Source organism: Tachypleus tridentatus, chromosome 13 (assembly GCF_004210375.1).
Source record: "Tachypleus tridentatus isolate NWPU-2018 chromosome 13, ASM421037v1, whole genome shotgun sequence".
Classification (NCBI taxonomy): Eukaryota; Metazoa; Arthropoda; class Merostomata; order Xiphosura; family Limulidae; genus Tachypleus; species Tachypleus tridentatus.
Genome location: NC_134837.1, coordinates 14369160 through 14388751, shown reverse-complemented (window position 1 = coordinate 14388751; position 19592 = coordinate 14369160). Strand labels below are relative to the sequence as shown.

The window sequence follows — 19592 nt, the reverse complement described above, 5'->3', positions numbered from 1 at the left end:
GCTCTCTACAACTGTGTATCTGTATACTTGTATTATAGCTCTTCTAGCTATTTCGAACTGTGTTGACGTTTTTATGTTTCGTTTTTTTTTGTTATTGTTTGTAATGCCATCCACCATTTAGCAAGCGAAACAAGTAAACCAATCACATTCAGTTCAGTTATTATAAAATACAGTTTCTAAGATTTATGGACGAAATAATTAAATCGAATCACGACCAAGAAGCTTTGATTTCAACACGCGTATAAAAAAAACTAATGATTCGAGGTCGAGTACAACAAGACATGCTGGGACGTTATAAACATTTGTGTGATCGTAAAAATGTGAAAGTTTCCAACACAAGACTGGGAAATTGGTGTTATGTCCATTTATTTTCATCTAAATAACAGTCAACTGGTAGGACAGTTCCGACTCGCTGAAACGTTTATACAGAACATATCTGTACTGAACCAATTTTACTCACCGGTACGAAACTCGGATGAATGTTAATCTCTACTGAACCAAGGCATAACTGTAAAAAAAACATATTAAATTTAAAATTGCATTGTTTACAAAATTATCCACTAGATGTCACAGTACCAAGAAAACGCGTTATCAGAAAAGTAATACACGAGTTTTACAAATTGTAACAGATACACGTCACAAATTAGAAGCTCATCTTAGTTAATGTTAAATTAATCTACAAAGTAATAAAATAAGAGTAATACAAGACAAACGGCATGAATTTAAACAGATTTTTTCATGTGTAACAAACTATTACATCGGAAGACATTGTAAAGGTAAGCTCAGTTTTTAGTCTAAACAATTAGTATCAAGGATACATATGCGATAAACCTTTAAAAAAGTAAAATTATCTGACGTAAACGTGTAATGTTCAAAAATATAAAACTTAAATTTACATATTAAAATTTGAGTACTAACAAAACAAAACTCAGTATATTACCGACTGTTCTTTTCAGCCTACATAGAAATTCATCTCACAATATAAAATATCTTTTTTAAAAACATCTATGTTTCATTACAAACAGAAAATTGTACGCTGAAATAATGTTTATAACTACAGTAATATGTAAACCGAAAATAACATGTAAATAACTGTTACTGCTAATGTTTATACACTTCACTCACCTCGCAGATACAGTAACCATGTCGTTTTGGCACAAATTTTAAGCTATCTGCGCTGTGTCTCACAGGGAGAATCAAACCCTGAATTTGAAATTTGCAACGAACAAAGTAGATTTGATTCACCTCCAACTTTCACAAAAATGATACTGACCAATCATAGAATGAAAAATTACATATTTATGAAGCTTAAAACAATTATTTTTTTTCTGTTTAGGATTTTAACTCCAGAAGCTGAGAATAAAAAATACATAGATGGTGCTGCATAACTAGTTTATTGTTGAGCGCAAAGCCACAAAATAGGCTAACTGTACTTTCTCCCACCGAAGGTACCGAAACCAGAAGTTTAACGTTATAAGCCCTCATATTTATCCCTGAGTCACTGAGGGCTATTGTAAAATATCAGATTTCTAATAATTGTTCCATAATCCATATACTAGAAATATTAATGCTTTTTTTGAAATTTTATATATAATATTGATTATGTAATTTTCCTATATAGTATATGAAGCATGATATTTTTTATCATATAATTTAATTGCATTACTTTACATAAGACCTACCCTATGGAAAGATGCACACAATTTAAAAACAGATGCTGACAAAATACTTTTCAACTTTCCTAATTATCCACAAAAACGAAACTAAATATTACATGTTGTTAGTGGCCTTTTTTGTAATTCTTCGTACTCGTAGCAGATTAGGCTTAGCTCTTAAAGAGGAGTAAACAATATTTTCGAGACCTTAACGGATCAGATTTTAAAATTATTTGAACGAAACTTGAAACATTTGACTATTAGTCATTTAAACAATGATTATTGATATTCAACATATAAAGAAATTTCAATCCATCTTTTCTTTTCTGCTATCACTGATCGTGGTCCATGTATAGATAGAGATACGGCTACTAATAAGATATAACACTTGTAGACGACACTGCCAATAACTTGTTTCATGTTTATTCTACTCTTTATATTCTCGATAATAATGACGCAAAAAACGATTTCTTCTTTCTCACGAAGAAGAGGGACACGTGTCTGAGCGTGCAACAAACATTTCTTTAAACACGCTTTATTACAGAATACCTTGTTTTGCCGTTTACTGCTTCTCGTTGGATATTAACAAAGGTATTAATATCTCTGTGACAGATGCATCAGGTTGATCTTTAAACTCACAAAATGTCCTCTCAGAATTCTACAACCCGATCTTTTAATCTTGAATCAGAATGGTGGCATCAATCTGTTGTTTTTTCTCTTGTGTAGGTTATTCATTTTAGACCCAGTACTGGTTTTTTCTTAATACGGGATTATTTGAAGCCCCGTAACGTATACTGTTGTCTTCGTACTGACTCCATTCTTTATTCTCACTTGGTTCAGAAGAATCCTTTCCATTATAAGGTGCATTTAAAGTCGTTTCGTTCACCTCCGGCTTGTCTGGTTTCGTTAGAGGTGTGACCTTACAGGTAGGCACGGTCGGGCTTACTTCTGTCCACTCACTGCCCTCGATACCATAGGGAGGAGGAGGTGGTGTGGGGTCCATATCATTATGTTTCGACTTCTCAACTTTGACCCCTCGCTTAGGAGTAACACGACAGCTACTGCCAAGACTGGACGGAGATGTAGGGGGCACAGGGGGAGGAAGTTCGTCCGACAAAGATGCACTTACATTTGATGGAAAACGCTCTGGATTCAGATCTGTCTGCGCTGTCTGGGATCCAGGAACCTTTCCGTCTATATGACCCCTTGCTGACCGCTTGGACCTTTGTCGCGCTGCAAGATATTTGATGATCAACACGATAGCTAGCGTCAAAACTACCAGTCCAACTACTAAACAAATGACCAGCAAGTGGTCATCGCTGATCGGAGGCGTATGAACATCATCTTCCAGTTCTTGCTCTCTGTCGTCTACAGCCGGTTCCAGAGTCGTTTCGTCTAGGCCATGTGGTTGTACACTCGATGACACTGGTACATCGCTGGTTGATTGCACCGAAGACGACGGGATCTTAGGCTGTAAGATGACAACGAATCTTCCAAGGGCAGGCTGCACTCCTGGAGCCGTTAACACGTATTCAACTCTATCGGCGACAGAGCCTCGAACCTCAATGTCCTTACTGTTGTAAATGATTACTTTCTGAATAATGTCGTGATGAGTAAACCTATTTAGGACTTCGGCTTCGCGTCTAACTCTCGGAGTAGCAACTTTCTGTAAGTATCCATATTTAGGCTGTTTTGTTATGGAGTACACTGGATCGCTGTCTGTCTGCTCTGCTAACTTGGACGCATCTAGTGCACCTAAGGTTAATACCGCAGAGTCCCCACAGCGAACTTCGAAAGGCCCTTGTTTAACTAGTGGCACAACTGTAATGTTTATTATCTGATCCGACAGAATATTTTCGCCGTAGGTCACTGTCACAACGAAGTAATCCTGAGAGACTGTCATGTCCAATTGCATATAATAAACTGAACCGTTATTGATGTCTTTTTGCTTGAACTGACTTATAATTTGCTCTCCAATGAAAGTACGACCGTACGTTGGTTCCTTGGTCACTTTATACAGTATGCTTTCAGAATCGCCATTAGTAGAAGCTCCAAGATTTTTCGGTTTAATTGTTACTGTTGTTGTCCCCTGTAGAAGTTCTAACATTGTTTTGTTAACCAGGGTAAGGGACAGAGGCACCACTATGATGTTGAAAGCTTTGTAAACAGGTTTATGTTTCCCATCACTTACTTTGAAGTGAAACGTTCCTGGTCTTTTACTCCCATCATGGACGAAGGACAGCAGACCATTATCAAGGTCTTCCTGCGTAAAACTCTGGACCAGGTGCGTTTCATTTTCTTTCTTGACCACAAAACCATTAGTAGCGTTACTTATTATCTCGTAGATAATGTCTTTAGGAACGCCATCTAAATCTTTGGTGTACAGGTCATCTGAAGAAATCACCATCTTCTGACCTTGAACGACGTCAATTTTGGAGTCTTCGTCATTAGTTCAAAGGGCTGATCGTTAACGTAAGTAACGTTAATGTGAAGAGTTCCGTTGTAAAGTAAGATATGAGGAAACGCCTCATCGCCCGAAATGTAGAAACCCAACGTGAGAACATCACTAAAAGTGTCAGAATCGTCGTGGTGGTAAACCAACAGTCTGTCCCTAACATCTGTGCGATTAAATCGGACTTGATGGCTCTCAGAAATATTTTCATTGTCTAATGACACCCACCCGTGGGTAGGAAACGCTTCTACAATGATTTCAAGCTTACTCGCCAAGTCCTCTTTACCTTGCCATGCAGATAAAAGCCGCGACAGATCAATGTGTTCTGGTCCTACCGAAGAATTACCTCCTTCCAGAACGTCCAAAGGGTTGAGCTGAATTCTTCCTTCCAGGTTTCCAATTCCCAGATTCTCCACTGAAATTTCTATATTAAAAGCTACGCCCTTCAGAGGGTCGGCATGTTGGGTTTCAATGTCGAATATTATAGTGTCCGTTGTAGCAAAGCTCTTCATGGGTTTCATGTGCTCGTACAGTAACATATTTTTGTCGATTTGGCCCTGGGTAAATTGAGTCACAGGAGACAAGGCCCCACCAGGGTTTTCGAGCAGGATGCGGCCCTTTTCTGGCTCTTTTCTTACGTGATACACGATTTCTCTGTCCGAATCTTTATCATTGGTGGTCACTGATAGATGGTCCTTTGTTACTGACTGCTGCATCCGAGGAAGCACTCTCAACTTCTCATTCACTTCCAGAATTAGCTTCAGCTCCCTGGCAGTAACTGTGAACACGTGGGGGAGAATCTTTATTAAACCCGTCACTAACCTGGATCCGGAACCCTCCGGCGCTCTCACCTATAGATAAAAATAAACATTTTCATGCACACAGAAGTAAAGAAGATTTCAGTTATGGAGTTACCATTCGCTCTCATTGGTTCTTTGTAATCTTAAACATACGTTTTTACATAAAAGAATGTGCTTTCGTTTACTTAACGTTCTAGTCCAGACGTACATATTGTTGTTAAATAATAAAGGCCTACAAGACACATATGTTGTTTAGTTAGTTAGTTATCACCATTAGATTCCATCTAGGAACATAGGGCCGCAATCGCTTGCGGATTCTTCAACAAGTATTTAAGTGAGCAGGTTGTTAGCCCACTGCACCGAGCCGTCCCTAATTTAGCAGTGTAAGACCAGAGGGAAGGCAGCTAGTCATCACCACTCACCGCCAACTCTTGGGCTACTCTTTTACCAACGAATAGTGGGATTGACTGTAACATTTTTACGCCCCCCACGGCTGGGAGGGCGAGCATGTTTGGCGTGAAGCAGGCGCGAACTCGCGACCCTCGGATTACGAGTCGCACGCCTTACGCACTAGGCCATGCCGGGCCCATATGTTGTTTACGAGTGACAAATTGAGAAATTATTCAAAGTGTTAGAACGACACATAAGTTCAAGAGTTCAACTTAGCACGAAAAATATGATACCCCGTGAACTAGAGGGTTCCCTTTCGAAGTCTCTCAGGTTACAAGGTATCGTATGTTTAGATTAAAATATTAAATATTTATTAATGAAGTTAATTCGCCTGTAATGAAACTACAATACGGTATGTAAAGTAATAAAATTGGTTGTTGTCATATTCTTCTGATTTTTAAGCCCAATAAAGAAGTTTTGCTCGGTTTAAATTATTATTTTTCTCTCTGTATCAATTTTCTAATGAGAGCGCTACCTTTACACAACTTCAGTATTCAGTATGTATTCATCACTAGCAGATCGATAAAACTAGGATAATGTTTAAGTATGGCGCTGGCCATTGGCTCACAAAGATCGTCTGTTGCTTATACTGAAGCCTCAACATGTATCTTTTGCCTCATTTAGAACTACTTAAACCTTTCATTTCTGTGATGCAAACATATAAAACATAAAAAAATGAACACAAATACTAATATTATATACATCCTACGTAGCTGAAACTGATAAACCAACTAAACACACTCCAACACGTTGAAAATTTCGAAAGTTTAGCGCGAAAGGAAACGACTGCAGCAAGTGACACGAAGTTCCACAAAGTTTGGTATCATGTATGATGCAAAGAATTCGTTCCCCGCCAGTACTTCAGACAAGTATTTGTGTCCCTGGGGTCACGGTACGTCTCATTCACACCAATTCTGTACTGCGCAGCACGTGCAAAAGTTAGTGGACGTCATACACAAGTTTGATTCCGAGGTCCGAAACGATGACCATCAAAGACACTTATAATTTAGGCAATGACTCAGAATGTAATTCGGACATTTGATGTATACAGTATCCAAAGTTTGGCATCATTCATGGGGAATATTGTTGTTTGTTCTGAATTTCGCGCAAAGTTACACGAGCGCTACCTGCGCTGGCCATTCCTAATTTCACACCAATTATAGACATAAGAAGACTACAGTGTTTCTTTGGTTAAGAACAGGATATCTCTGGTGCAGCCACTGTCAGTGTCGAAACCGTCCAGTAATGGGCAATACAAAATAACAATTATACGAATTAAAGAATGGTTCGATAAATAATCAGAATAATTACAGTTAAAATGGAAACCGGCCCATCACGTACAGATTACTTTCATAAGCCTGGTAATATATATGAATCATAAAGTCTTCCAAAGCAACAACACGCCAGATCGACATTAGTAGCTGCAAACTACCAACTGTATACATCTAGGCTTAAGGCCATCTATATACACTAGGTGACATATAACATTTTGTATTGTTTAGCGTAAGACTATTCAATGGGCTTTCTACCCTCTGTTAATCTCCGGGTTCCAGCGGGGGACTAAATAACCTTCATACAGTCCTGTATCAAAGTCAAAACAATTTTTATAAATAAAGAGTAAATGTGGTTATTAAATACTTTTCGATGTATTTTTACGAAATATTTGTAAAACCTATGCAAATTTTTATATGAACAAGACGTTTATTAATTAGGTTTTAGTTTTGTTTTTGAATTTCGAGCAAAGCTACACGAGGGCTATTTGCGCTAGCCATCCCTAATTTAGCAGTGTAAGACTAGAAGGAAGGCAGCAGTAGTAATTACCACCCACCGCTAACTCTTGGGCTACTCTTTTACCAACGAATAGTGGGATTGACCGTCACATTATAACTCCCGCACGGCTGACAGGGCGAGCAAGTTTGGTGTGACGGGGATTCGAACCCGCGACCCTCGGGCCATCAAAATGTTCATAATTAACTTCATTCACGTTTGTTGCTGTTAAACGTGTGTACTTTTTACCAGAAAACGAAAAATTGTATTTTAAAACTGGAGCACACCAGAATATTCATTATGATCGTCGGTAGTCGACTGGCTAATACTGCATGACTCCACACGACTGTGACAGGCAATATAAATCCTATGTATTCATTAACGCAATAATTAACAAACATTAGCGGAACAAACAATATTTCTTTCAGTAAGGCTAGTCCTAGTTTGTTAGAAACTTTGTCATTTCCAGTAAAACTGGTTATATGTTAGGTTTTTAAATAAGCTTAATTCAGATATATTTAACCGTCAATAACCAGAGCTCCATCTCCTTACGTAAACTTACACTGTTTTCTAACCGAGGTTTATAGGTTCTGTTCATCTTACGAGAATAGCTTCTCCAGGTTTCTGTAACTACTACAATTCTAATTTTTTCCCCTTGTTTTTACTTTGTTAATTTGTTGTTAAGGGCAAAAGCTACATATTGGCTATCTGTTTTTAGCGTCGTAAGTCTTTCAGGCTTAACACTGAGCCACTAGAGAACGATATTTTTTTTACGTATATAAACTTGTTCACCAGTAATTATGTGTTGTAGTAATAAAACTGTTGTTATCTATTTTTCGACCCTAAAGGTTTTTTTATATTTTTGTAAGAACGATTAAGATACCAAAAGTTTTTAAGTGTGAAGTATTACAAAAAAGAAATGATAACATTTCAAACAGTTTACACATATACAAGTATTCTGAATACTGTCTACAAATACTAAATACTACCTACTAATACTAAATACCACCTACTAATACTAAACTATACCTACCAACATTAAATACCACCTGCAAATACTGAAATCTACCAACAAATACTAAATATTACCTACAAATACTAAATTCTATCTAATAATACTGAATACTACCTACAAATACTAAATATTACCTATAAATACTAAATATTACCCACAAGTACTAAATACTACCTAGCAATACTACACTCTATCTACCAACATTAAATACTACCAACCAATACTGAACAGAACCTACCAATACTACACTCTATCTACCAATACTAAATACTACCAACCAATACTGAACAGAACCTACCAATACTACACTCTATCTACCAACATTAAATACTACCAACCAATACTAAATACTACCTACCAATACTGAACAGAACCTACCAATACTACACTCTATCTACCAACATTAAATACTACCAACCAATACTAAATACTACCAACCAATACTGAATAGAACCTACCAGTACTACACCCTATCTACCAACATTAAATACTACCAACCAATACTGAACAGAACCTACCAATACTAACTACACACTATCTACCAACATTAAATAGTACCTATGAATAATAAATACAACATACCTGTATGAACGAAGATAACCAACCCTCTATTGATGTCATCTTGAGAGAATTTTTCAATCGGTGTTTTGGTGTCATTCTTCAAAGCGACATATCCATTACTTAGAGCAGAAATGTCAAACACGATGTCATTAGGCCCTGAGTCGTCGTCCCCAGCAGCAAGATGGTGATTAGTGATGGTTGCTAAGGAACCCTCCCAAACCTCCAATCCTGTATTGTTGATAAGGTGGGGAGTCTCGTCATTTACGGGGGTTATCGTGACGTGAATACTACTGGGGGCACTCTCCTTGTGTAAGGTCGCAGCCTTAGCAACCACAGTAAACCAGTCTCTTGTTGTTTCGGTCCCGTCGTGAGTGTAATGTATCAGTCCGCTTTTTAATTGGAACAGCGAGAACGTTAATAGCTTGCTACCGGGTAGTTTACTGTTTGTAAGGTAGCCATGTTTGGGTTCTTCTATGACTAAGTATTCCGATATCCAATCGTTGTAATAAGGATTGGCTACATTCACTTCCCCGAGCGTCAGAGATGTTTCTCCACCTTCTACAACGGTAATGTTTCGAGTCCGAAGAAGAATCACATTGGATATAATACTGATAGTAAACTGAAGACCTCTCATGGTTGTTATTCCGTTTGTAACATCAAATATAAAATAATCATACGAGACGTTGCTTTTCGTCTGTACGTACTCAATGACTCCTTCATTTATCAGAGCTTGAGTGAACCTTCTGATGGACGTCTTGTTACTAGTTTTCATATTATGGTGCGTGCTGTTTTCGTTAACGCGAATGTATCCCATCTGGGGACCCAACGTGATAATGTAAGATATGTTAGCTGGATTAATATTAGTGTGGGCGATGTTCAGCGACGCCGGGTCAATGACCTCGGCTTTACCCTCGTCCACATAGATTGTCTTGTTGCTTAACACCTGGAGTGACTCCCAAAAGCTTTCTGGAAAGACTTGAATATTGAATATCCCATCTACACTGACCTCCTCCACAAATGCCAAGAACTGGAATGAATCGGAAAAGCTCGGATTGTTGTCATTCTCATACTCAAGTAGGCTTAGTTCTAAATCTCTGTATCGGAACTGATGAACTACATTTCCATTAATCGTAAGTTCCCCGTAACGTGGCCGAGAAACCACTTTGAAAGTGAGGTCGTTCATGCTTAAGCCAACGTTTGTTTCTACGCTGAGATTCCCTGTTGTTATACATCCAGTGTCGCCTCTCTGCACTATTAAACCTGTATTTCTTGTAACGTTGATGAATGGATCTGATGCTTGTATTTCTAATATCCCTGTGACGTAAAACTGCCCGTCTGTGATCCACAGCACGGCTTTACCATAAGATGGTCCATTATGTCGGAACAGTAATCTTTCCTCATCCAAGTCATCTTGGGTGAACTGGAAAACCTGAGTATCTAGCGAGTCCGTATGGAAAAGGGCACCATTTGGAATACCTCTACGAGTGTACTGAATATCGGTGGGTTTGGAATCAATATCCAGGTCATCATATCTCAGGTCTTTGGAGGTAAGTTTTCTTTCGCCGTTAATTTGAACGAAAAATATTTTATCAACACTACGAACTGGTGGGTTATCATTCTCCATGGTCACTCCAATGTGAAGAGTTCCATAATACACAAAATCATCATCCGAGTCTTCAGCGAATGCGGTAAATCGAATCTTGTCTTTATTGTGTTCCGAATCATCGTGGATATACAACAATCGTTTTTCTTCAATGTCTTTGTTTGAAAACGAGACCGGATAATCCTTTTCGATACCCGTGAGAGCGGAGTTCATTAGTCTTAATACACCGTGTTGAGGCTGATCCGTAACATTGAAAATGATCGTTTCTGTTGTCGGAGTTTTCACGTACAGGCATCCCTTGTTAACCTCTGTCTGTCCACCTTCTAGAACATGTAGTTTTTCAACCTCGATCATGGCACCAGTGACGACTGGAATGTGGATGACAGAGAAAACTTGTGGTTTGGTGGCGACTCCAGTCGAGGCTACTTTAAAGTAAAACGTATCATTAATAGCTGAGTAAGATTTCCGAAGCAACTTATATTTGATAAACTTGTTTCCAATATCTTCTTGAGTGAAGACAGAACCCATCTTTAGCTTCCATGGTTCTTTCACTCCAGGTTTGGTAAGAAAAAGATGGCCATAAGATGGAAGAGATAAGATTGTATAATGTATCTTAATTGTGGGAGTTTCAACAGGTGAAGTTTGATACTGTAAGTGATCCGAAGTAAGGGTGTCTTCGGTTGTTTTATTTAGTACTAGGTTGTTATTACTAACTTCAATCAGAGACACCGTAATAAAGAGGATACGAAAATCATAAATTGTGGACATTTTATATCCATGCATGACACTGAAAACTTAAATTCATCTTGGGAAGGTTTTCCTGAAGTGTGCACGTATCTAACCTTCAGTTTGTTTACCTGTCTCTGAGTGAAGTGGTTCACCGGCCGCCAACGCCCACTGTTTCTTCGTTTCTGAATATTACCATGTTGTGGTAGTCTTGTTACGTCGTAACGAATCTCCAGGTCTTGGTCTGGGGAATTTGTAGCGAAAGTCAAGTTACTATTGGTGATAACAGCGTATGAATTGTAAGGAAGCACTATTCCAGTATTGTTTATCAGTATCAACATCAAGTCAAACGTTGCTACCCTCAGAACCATAGGCTGCCCTGTTTCGATCCCGTCAGATACCCTCATGGCAATACGAGTATTCGCTGGCCCTCGATGGACGTAGTTGATCTGTTTGTTGTTTATTTCCTCCTGTGTAAAAGTGTCCACAGGTTTTCCTGGGTCTCGAATATTTTCAACAAAACCTTCATTATCTGTCCTTATACTTAGTACCGAATAAACTAATGAGCTAGCCTCGTTATCAGGATCTTCCGTATGTAATACGTCTGAGGTCAAGGCTATCTTAGTGTGCTTGGCAAGCCTCAGTACTTTACTAGGAGGGAGTATCAATTGAGGAGGATCATTGACAGGAGACACTTTAATGTGAAACACAAATCTGTGACGTTCTTCTAAGAACGGTGGCAAACGGTAATTACGTGCTCGGAATTCAAGCTCTGTGACAAACTCGTCATTATGGTTTTCAGATCCATCGTGTGTGTATCGGACTTTATCAGTGTACAGATCCAACAGGGTAAAGATATTGTCCGCTATTTTATTCCAGATTTCGATTTCTAATGTTCCGTGTTTAGGCGACTCCACTATATGAAACAAAACGCCAGATTCTCTCACTCCGTACTTTTGATAGTCTAGCACGATACTGATGTGTTTCGATGTTATCAAATCGTTTCCTCCCTCAGAAACTTCCAGTGGGTTGAGGGCTAATATTTCCACGTCCAAGGGAAGTGAAGATTTGGTAAAATGCCTGTAACCTGAACTGAAGTTACTACGAACACATACAGAACTTTCACAGGTGCAGCGAAACCTATCCAAACCTTCCTGGAAACACACTCCTTCCTCGATGCAGGGTTTCTGAAGACAAGGATATTCCCAGACACAATCGGACCGGATACCCTGGCTGACCTCTACCTCTCTGTGACCCCTCACTTCATTATTGATCTTAATATTTTTTAAGCACCCGGCTAGAGAGCTGTTGGCTCCTCCTGCTAGGACAGACTGTAAACCTTGTTGCAGAGCGCGTGTCTTCCTCTTAGGTTCAATTCCACCCACGTAAAGGTAATCCGTAAAATCAAAACCTGTTTTCTCCAAGCCCGGGCCTAATGTTTTTGCTTTCTCCATCTACGGTCAGTTCCACGTACGTTGGGCTAAACTGAGTCTCAACTTGATGCCAATGTCCATCATTGACAGCATTATCTGACTTCAACACAACCACGCCGTTACCTTCATTAACGGATAGAGTGAGTTTGCCACCGATAATTTCAACTGCCAAAAAGTCAGTTTCTGAAGGATTTCCTGAGTTGTAAAACAGTACAGCCAATTCAGACTGTGTACGGACATCAAAAGACACCGAACCTCCGTTTCTGGTACTTAAAGCTGGAAGGGCCACGAAAGACTCGTTCTCGATAAAACTGATGGGTTGATGAGAAGACGCTTCAAATTCATCACTGCAGTCCCACGTGACACCATGAACACTGAACTCGTCTGCGGAATCGACTGCCAGCCCCAAAATGTCCATGTTATTAAAGAAAAATTCATCTAAACACCCGCGGAAATTTTTAAGATTTCCCAAAAATAACTCGTCGAAACCGCCCAGCCCTCCAATAAAGATCCCAGACTTGACATTCAACTCAAGAAAGCGTCCTTTTATATCTAAGTAAGTGGTGTGTATTCCATCTATCCTCAAGTTCAGTTCAGAACCAATCTTCTGTATTTCTATTTCATGCCACAAGAGGTCGTTGAGCTTCAGACCAGGAACTGACGTCAGTTCTTCTTCTCCAGATCCTAAGTTAATGCGAACCTGAAAGAATATTTATTATTCACTCAAGAATTAAGAAATAAAACTATCTCCCTACGTTTAGATGTGAAATGTGACATGAGAAAGATGTAATACCATCAATAACTATGAATACCATGCCATAGTCTCAAAACACGTGTGTATTGTCCATTATATACTAAAAATCGTTAGGGATGGCATCTCGCATACACTTCTTATAAAATTTCAACGTAAAGCTACACAGAAGCTATTTGTGTATAACCATACTTATATTGGGAAGCAGCCATCTTGGGTCACTCTTGTCTAACTGATCAGTACAATATGACTGCTATTTTTATAAAGTAGGAGTGAAGTAACGGGATATGAACTTTAAATATTCGGATCCACAATCTTGCACGCTAATCACTTATAAAAGAATCAAAGCAGTTCCATCTTTGTATGTTTATTTATCAAACGGTCCGACAGATATAACTATGACTTTTGAATAATGGTAGCAGTGACGACACGAGTAACTAGATCTTTCAACAAAACTAACGCAGGTTAACCAACCACTGACGACACGAGTAACTAGATCTTTCAACAAAACTAACGCAGGTTAACCAACCACTGACGACACGAGTAACTAGATCTTTCAACAAAACTAACGCAGGTTAACCAACCACTGACAACATGGGTAACTATAGCTTTCAACAGAACTAACGCAGGTTAACCAACCACTGACAACATGGGTAACTAGATCTTTCAACAAAACTAACGCAGGTTAACCAACCACTGACGACACGAGTAACTAGATCTTTCAACAAAACTAACGTCGGTTAACCAACCACTGACGACACGGATAACTATAGCTTTCAACAAAACTAACGCAGGTTAACCAACCACTGACAACATGGGTAACTATAGCTTTCAACAAAACTAACGCAGGTTAACCAACCACTGACAACATGGGTAACTATAGCTTTCAACAAAACTAACGCAGGTTAACCAACCACTGACAACATGGGTAACTATAGCTTTCAACAAAACTAACGCAGGTTAACCAACCACTGACAACATGAGTAACTATAGCTTTCAACAAAACTAACACAGTGTAACCAACCACTGACGACACGGGTAACTATAGCTCACAACAAAACTAATGCAGGTTAACCAACCACTGACGACACGGGTAACTATAGCTTTCAACAAAACTGACGCCCGTTAACCAACCACTGACGACACGGGTAACTATAGTTTTGAACAAAACTAACGCAGGTTAACCAACCACTGACGAAACGAGTATTCGAATACAATTTTTAACAAAGCTGTTTGCAATTAAAAAACAATTAATGTTTAAATGTTTGTAATTAAAGAAAGCATGAATGTCTTGGTATTTGTAGTTAAAGAATCAATAAATGTATTAATGCCTGTAATTAAAGAATCAATGTTTTAATGTTTGTAATTAAATAAACAATAAATGTTTTAATGTCTGTAATTAAAGAAACAATAAATGTTTTAATGTCTGTAATTAAAGAAACAATAAATGTTTTAATGTTTGTAATTAAAGAAACAATGAATATTGTAAATATACAAAGTTCTGCTGTACTTGTAAATATTTTCCGTTATTAAATATTAAAAACAATGGTTCCTCTTCGTCAGACATACCTTTATTTCGCCACCATGAAGAGTGACGAAACAATAGTCTGGAGGTCCAGCGGCCAGGAACAGCAGAGAGTCAGCACGCAGGGTTTTGAATCGGAAAAATATGTCGGTGTCGCTACTAGCATCTTGTAGTGGAACGGAGACGTAACTGGCCCCATAGAACGATGCTGCGAAAAATTAAAATTAATCAAGTTTCAATGAAACACATGCTAAATCTTGACCTTAAAATAAATACTGTATATTAATAAGAGATTAAAACGCTTTTAACTAATATTGCAAAAAATGAACAGTTTTGTATCATCTTCGGATAAAAGTTTGATTACTCTTGTTTCTAGAATTTGGAATTAATACTTTAACAACTATATTAGGTTTAGAAGCAGGTAGTGGGCCAGGACGTAATATTTTAACAACTATATTAGGATTAGAAGCAGGTAGTGGGCCAGGACGTAACACTTTAACAACTATATTAGGATTAGAAACAGGTAGTGGGCCAGGACGTAACACTTTAACAACTATATTAGGTTTAGAAGCAGGTAGTGGGCCAGGACGTAACATTTTTACAACTATATTAGGTTTAGAAGCAGGTAGTGGGCCAGGACGTAACACTTTAACAACTATATTAGGTTTAGAAGCAGGTAGTGGGCCAGGACGTAACACTTTAACAACTATATTAGGTTTAGAAGCAGGTAGTGGGCCAGGACGTAACACGTTAACAACTATATTAGGTTTAGAAGCAGGTAGTGAGCCAGGACGTAACATTTTTACAACTATATTAGGTTTAGAAGCAGGTAGTAGGCCAGGACGTAACATTTTAACAACTATATTAGGGTCGTTATCAGATTGTGCATTAGGATGTAACACCTTAACTACTATGGGTTACAAACGGATAGTGGGTCAGAATAAAATATATTGTTGTAGCGACCGGTTAGTCAAAAAAATAAAATAACTTGTTTGTGTATTAATAAGAACATGCTAAAATATGTTGTTATTAAAGTTAAAAGTAGATACTTAGTTATTCAGTTTTTATCTTAAATGTTATAAATATATGTAAGAAAGTGTGCTGCAATGTTTCCCTTGAATTATAAATAATAACCGAAATGTAAGGGAGCGTTTAAACAAAAGTCTCCCTTACTTTGTTTCACCGTGCAATTCGAATCATTTTTCGTTTGTTTGTTTGGTTGTTTTAAATTTCGCGCAAAGCTACACGAGGGCTATCTGCACTAGTCGTCCTTAATTTAGTAGTGTAAGATTAGAGGAAAGGCAAGCTAGTCATCACCATCCAATACCAACTCTTGGGCTACTCTTTTTAGTGAAATTGACCGTAGCATCATAACGCCCCAACGGCTGAAAGGGCGAGCATGTTTGGTGCGACGGGGATTCGAACCCGCAACCCTCAGATTACGAGTCGAACGCCTTAACCCACTTGGTCGTGCCGGGCCTATTAAAATTAGTGCACGTGTTTATAAGTTGAACATTTGTCAGGATCCTAATAGATCGGCGATAAATCGTAAAATAAATTGACTTGTTTTTTAATTAATACTTAAATATACACAAAACGTTCAAACGCACGTGTTCAGGAAACATATAGCGATTCTTCCACTCAAGTTGTGTTTAACGTTTCTACCATATTCGTGTATTTTATCACTCGTGATTTCAGCTTTACACAGAAACAGGCAAAGTTCCAAGAAGATTGGTAGAAATCGAGTTACAAAATGTCAGTTACACGACTGACTGCTGGTTACGTCTTTTTAAGACACACTTGTGGAAAGCCTTACAGTTTCTTTGGCTTCATTCTAATCACTAAATGATATCAAGATTCAAACCCAATAATAAACAAAAAGAAACGTTGAGTACTTTTACAGAGAAAGTTATTCAAATCCTACATGAAAATATTGAATCGATAATCCAAGTGCAATGTTGACAAACTCAATATGTCCACAATCTTATTACATAAAACAATCTATTTAGGTGTTGGGCAAAATATGGGAAACACCTATGAATATCTACTTTTATTAGCCCTCTACTGGACGTTTTAAAGTACAAAAATAAACGTTTTCTTCAACTTCTTACTTGAATCGGTCTACAGTGCGCAAAAGAAATGAAATATAGTTTCGTTGTTAAGTATAACCTACACAATTGTGTATCTGTGCTACGTCTACCACAGATATCGAAACATGATTTTTAACGTCTAAAGCTTGTAGACTTACTGCTGAGACACTCGGGGATAGAGCACATATTTCAATAAGATATAAATATGTACGTTGTCTACAAATAGCAGATTCAATTGAGGAACAAACAGAAATAATTCCATGGTTTATTTAGATTGTTGCCTGGATGTACGAGTATTTATCAATAATCATAGATTCGTTTCCTCTACATTACAATATGTTGTGTGTGTTGGTCCACCAAGAACAGAGAAAGAACTATTGACACGGTAAGAAAGTTGATTAAAGCTTTTTTTTGTTGTTGAAGTGATGTCAGAGTGGTGAAAGCCTATTAAAAAAAACTAGTTTCAAGGTCTAATTACAGATATTGTAGTGGTCAAATGGGGTACAAACTGGTAAACTTTCATCCTGAAACCAGTCATTTACGTTTGGAAATAAAATGTTTATCACAGCGTAAACGTGGTCTATTTAAGATATGTGCAACCCTTTGCTGTCTTTCACCTTTTAGTAAGATTATGGACCGTGAATTATCCCACCAAAAGCTATTTATACCACGATAAAGTCTCCACCATGTTTCATTTCTTGACCAATTTGACCTGACCACATTCGTCCAATGATGTTCGGTACAATTTTTATGTTACTGACGTCACACTACTTAGGTTTCCGCACTATTTGTATCATTAAATGTTTATAACTTGAACACTTACAACTATGACTCATCGTATGAGGTTTTCTTCCACTTGTTTTGACAGTTTGTTGCTTATTTATGAATTCCTTTTCATAATTAAACTGTTATTTTCTATGACATAGATCTTGTTATATTCTTTGACTGGCTAGTTTCGCTGCAGCAGACTAGTTCCGATGAATTCAAAACTCAAAAGTGCTTCTTGGAATATCGAAGTAACTATATAATAAATAAAATAGGCCTAATATAGTGGTAGAATGTTAGCCGTTTATTTGTTTTTGATGTACAGCACTCTGTTTGTCACTAATCTCAACAGTTATTTGGATAACGTGGGACATACTCTCACAATTAATTATCCATTATTATTCAGTAAGATAAGTGGTTATTTATTAAATAATGGATTTCGTTTCCTCAGACGTAACCGCTGAGCTACTACGGGATTTCCCTCTTAAAAACGTCAACACTTAAGATGTGTCTACACTTTAATAATTACAGAACTATCAACAAGTGTACTTGTAAAAGTTTACAATGTTTTGTTTCAGTCTAATCTATTGATTTCGACACATTAAACATGTACAAATGTTTGTTTTAGGGTAAAGCTACAACGTACTATCTGCTATTTCCACAGTGGAGAATCGAACTCTGGATTTTGACGTCGTAAATCCATAAACTTAGCGCTGTTAAACCGGAGAACAACATACAAATCTTTATATGATATTTCATTTTTTACAACGATTTCGGACATAACCCAGCGTATATTTTGTCCACCGCTACCTTAATTAATTCATCACAGTTGTGAACGTCAGAAGTTTGTTATTATAACAAAACAACTACGGCCCGCCATGGCCAGATGGTTAAGGCACTCGAGTCGTAATCTGAGGGTCGCAGGTTCGAATCCCCGTCGCATCAAACATGCTCGCCCTTTCAGCCGTGGGGGCGTTATAATATGACAATCAATTCGTTGGTAAAAGAGTAGCCCAAGAGTTGGCGGTGGGTGGTGATTACTAGCTGCCTTTCCTCTAGTCTTACACTGTTAAACTAAGAAAGGTTAGCGCAGATATCCCTCTTGTAGCTTTGCGCGTAACTCAAAATAAACAAACGAAAAAATAAGTTCTACGTAGGGTCGGCCAAACTTGAATTTCAGTTTTAATTATTTTGCTTCCAACAAAGTTTATATCATCTCTTACGAAAACCTCACAACTATCAGCTGAGAATTATAATCATAAAATGTTTCTCAGTTTTCTCTCTTGATTTCATTATGATATCTCACTATTTGAAATCATAATAATATAGAAACTGAAGTGAAAATAATAATAATATAGAAACTGAAGTGAAAATCGACGTTTTTTGGGGTTTTTTTTTCGAATCTAGCTCTGGTTGTCTACTGTAAATCACATAGAAAGAGTCTACGTTACAATTCTACCTACGAAATCAATCAAACTGACTCAAACACGAAGAGTTACTGGATCGTAAGATATTTCTAACGTTGTGTAATTATTTGAATGTACTGAGAAGGGTAGTAAATTACTTAGAAATCTATTGTAAGTCTGCTATCGTTGCCTTCCCGGTTTAAATTCAACAAAATAACAGCAATTTGCATGTTAAGAGCATCTTACAAAAGTGACATTAGTACCACAGTAACGGTTATGAATAGAAATCATTTTCTACCATTTGATCGCCAATCTTGTAACACGACGTTTTATCTAAGATAACGTAAATGATAAACTTTACGTTGTTACGGTAAACTTAACTCTTTCAGTACTAATAAGACTTTTACAGAGCTATACTTTTGTTGTTAGTGGGAAAACTGTCACGTGTATACGAATCCAGAAAAGTATCTTTGTTGTTTTTTTTTAATTTCACATAAAGCTACACGAGGGCTATTTAATTTAATCGTCCCTAATTTAGCAGCGTGAAACTAGAGGGAAGGCACATAATCATCACCACTCACCGCCAACTCGTG

The 19592-nt window shown here is 37.8% G+C and overlaps 2 protein-coding genes across 2 annotated transcripts in view; both read right to left on the bottom strand.

Moving 5' to 3' along the window:
• Nucleotides 1-351: 351 nt before the first annotated feature.
• Nucleotides 352-11086, bottom strand: LOC143239111 (chondroitin sulfate proteoglycan 4-like). The gene is made up of 2 exons (XM_076479942.1): nucleotides 8722-11086; nucleotides 352-4958 (listed from the first exon to the last, which is right to left on the bottom strand). Exons 1-2 carry the CDS (start codon nucleotides 11084-11086, stop codon nucleotides 4846-4848), a joined length of 2478 nt encoding a protein of 825 aa, XP_076336057.1. The 3' UTR covers nucleotides 352-4845.
• Nucleotides 11087-12257: 1171 nt separating this feature from the next.
• The window catches only part of LOC143239113 (chondroitin sulfate proteoglycan 4-like), a 121988-nt gene continuing 114653 nt past the window's right edge, over nucleotides 12258-19592 (bottom strand). Inside the window, exons 3-4 of the mRNA XM_076479943.1 lie at nucleotides 14783-14946; nucleotides 12258-13162 (exon numbers count right to left, since the gene is read on the bottom strand). Of these exons, the coding sequence (XP_076336058.1) occupies nucleotides 12434-13162; nucleotides 14783-14946 (893 nt within the window). The 3' untranslated portion in view covers nucleotides 12258-12433. The remainder of the gene's footprint in view (nucleotides 13163-14782; nucleotides 14947-19592) is intronic.

Bases quoted from the DNA above. Each gene is read 5' to 3' on its own strand.
- LOC143239111 (XM_076479942.1), bottom strand. From the start codon at position 11,086: ATGCATGGATATAAAATGTCCACAATTTATGATTTTCGTATCCTCTTT. The intron at 4,959-8,721 runs GTATGTTGTATT...TTTTATCTATAG, and splicing joins GGTTATCTTCGTTCATACAG to GTGAGAGCGCCGGAGGGTTC.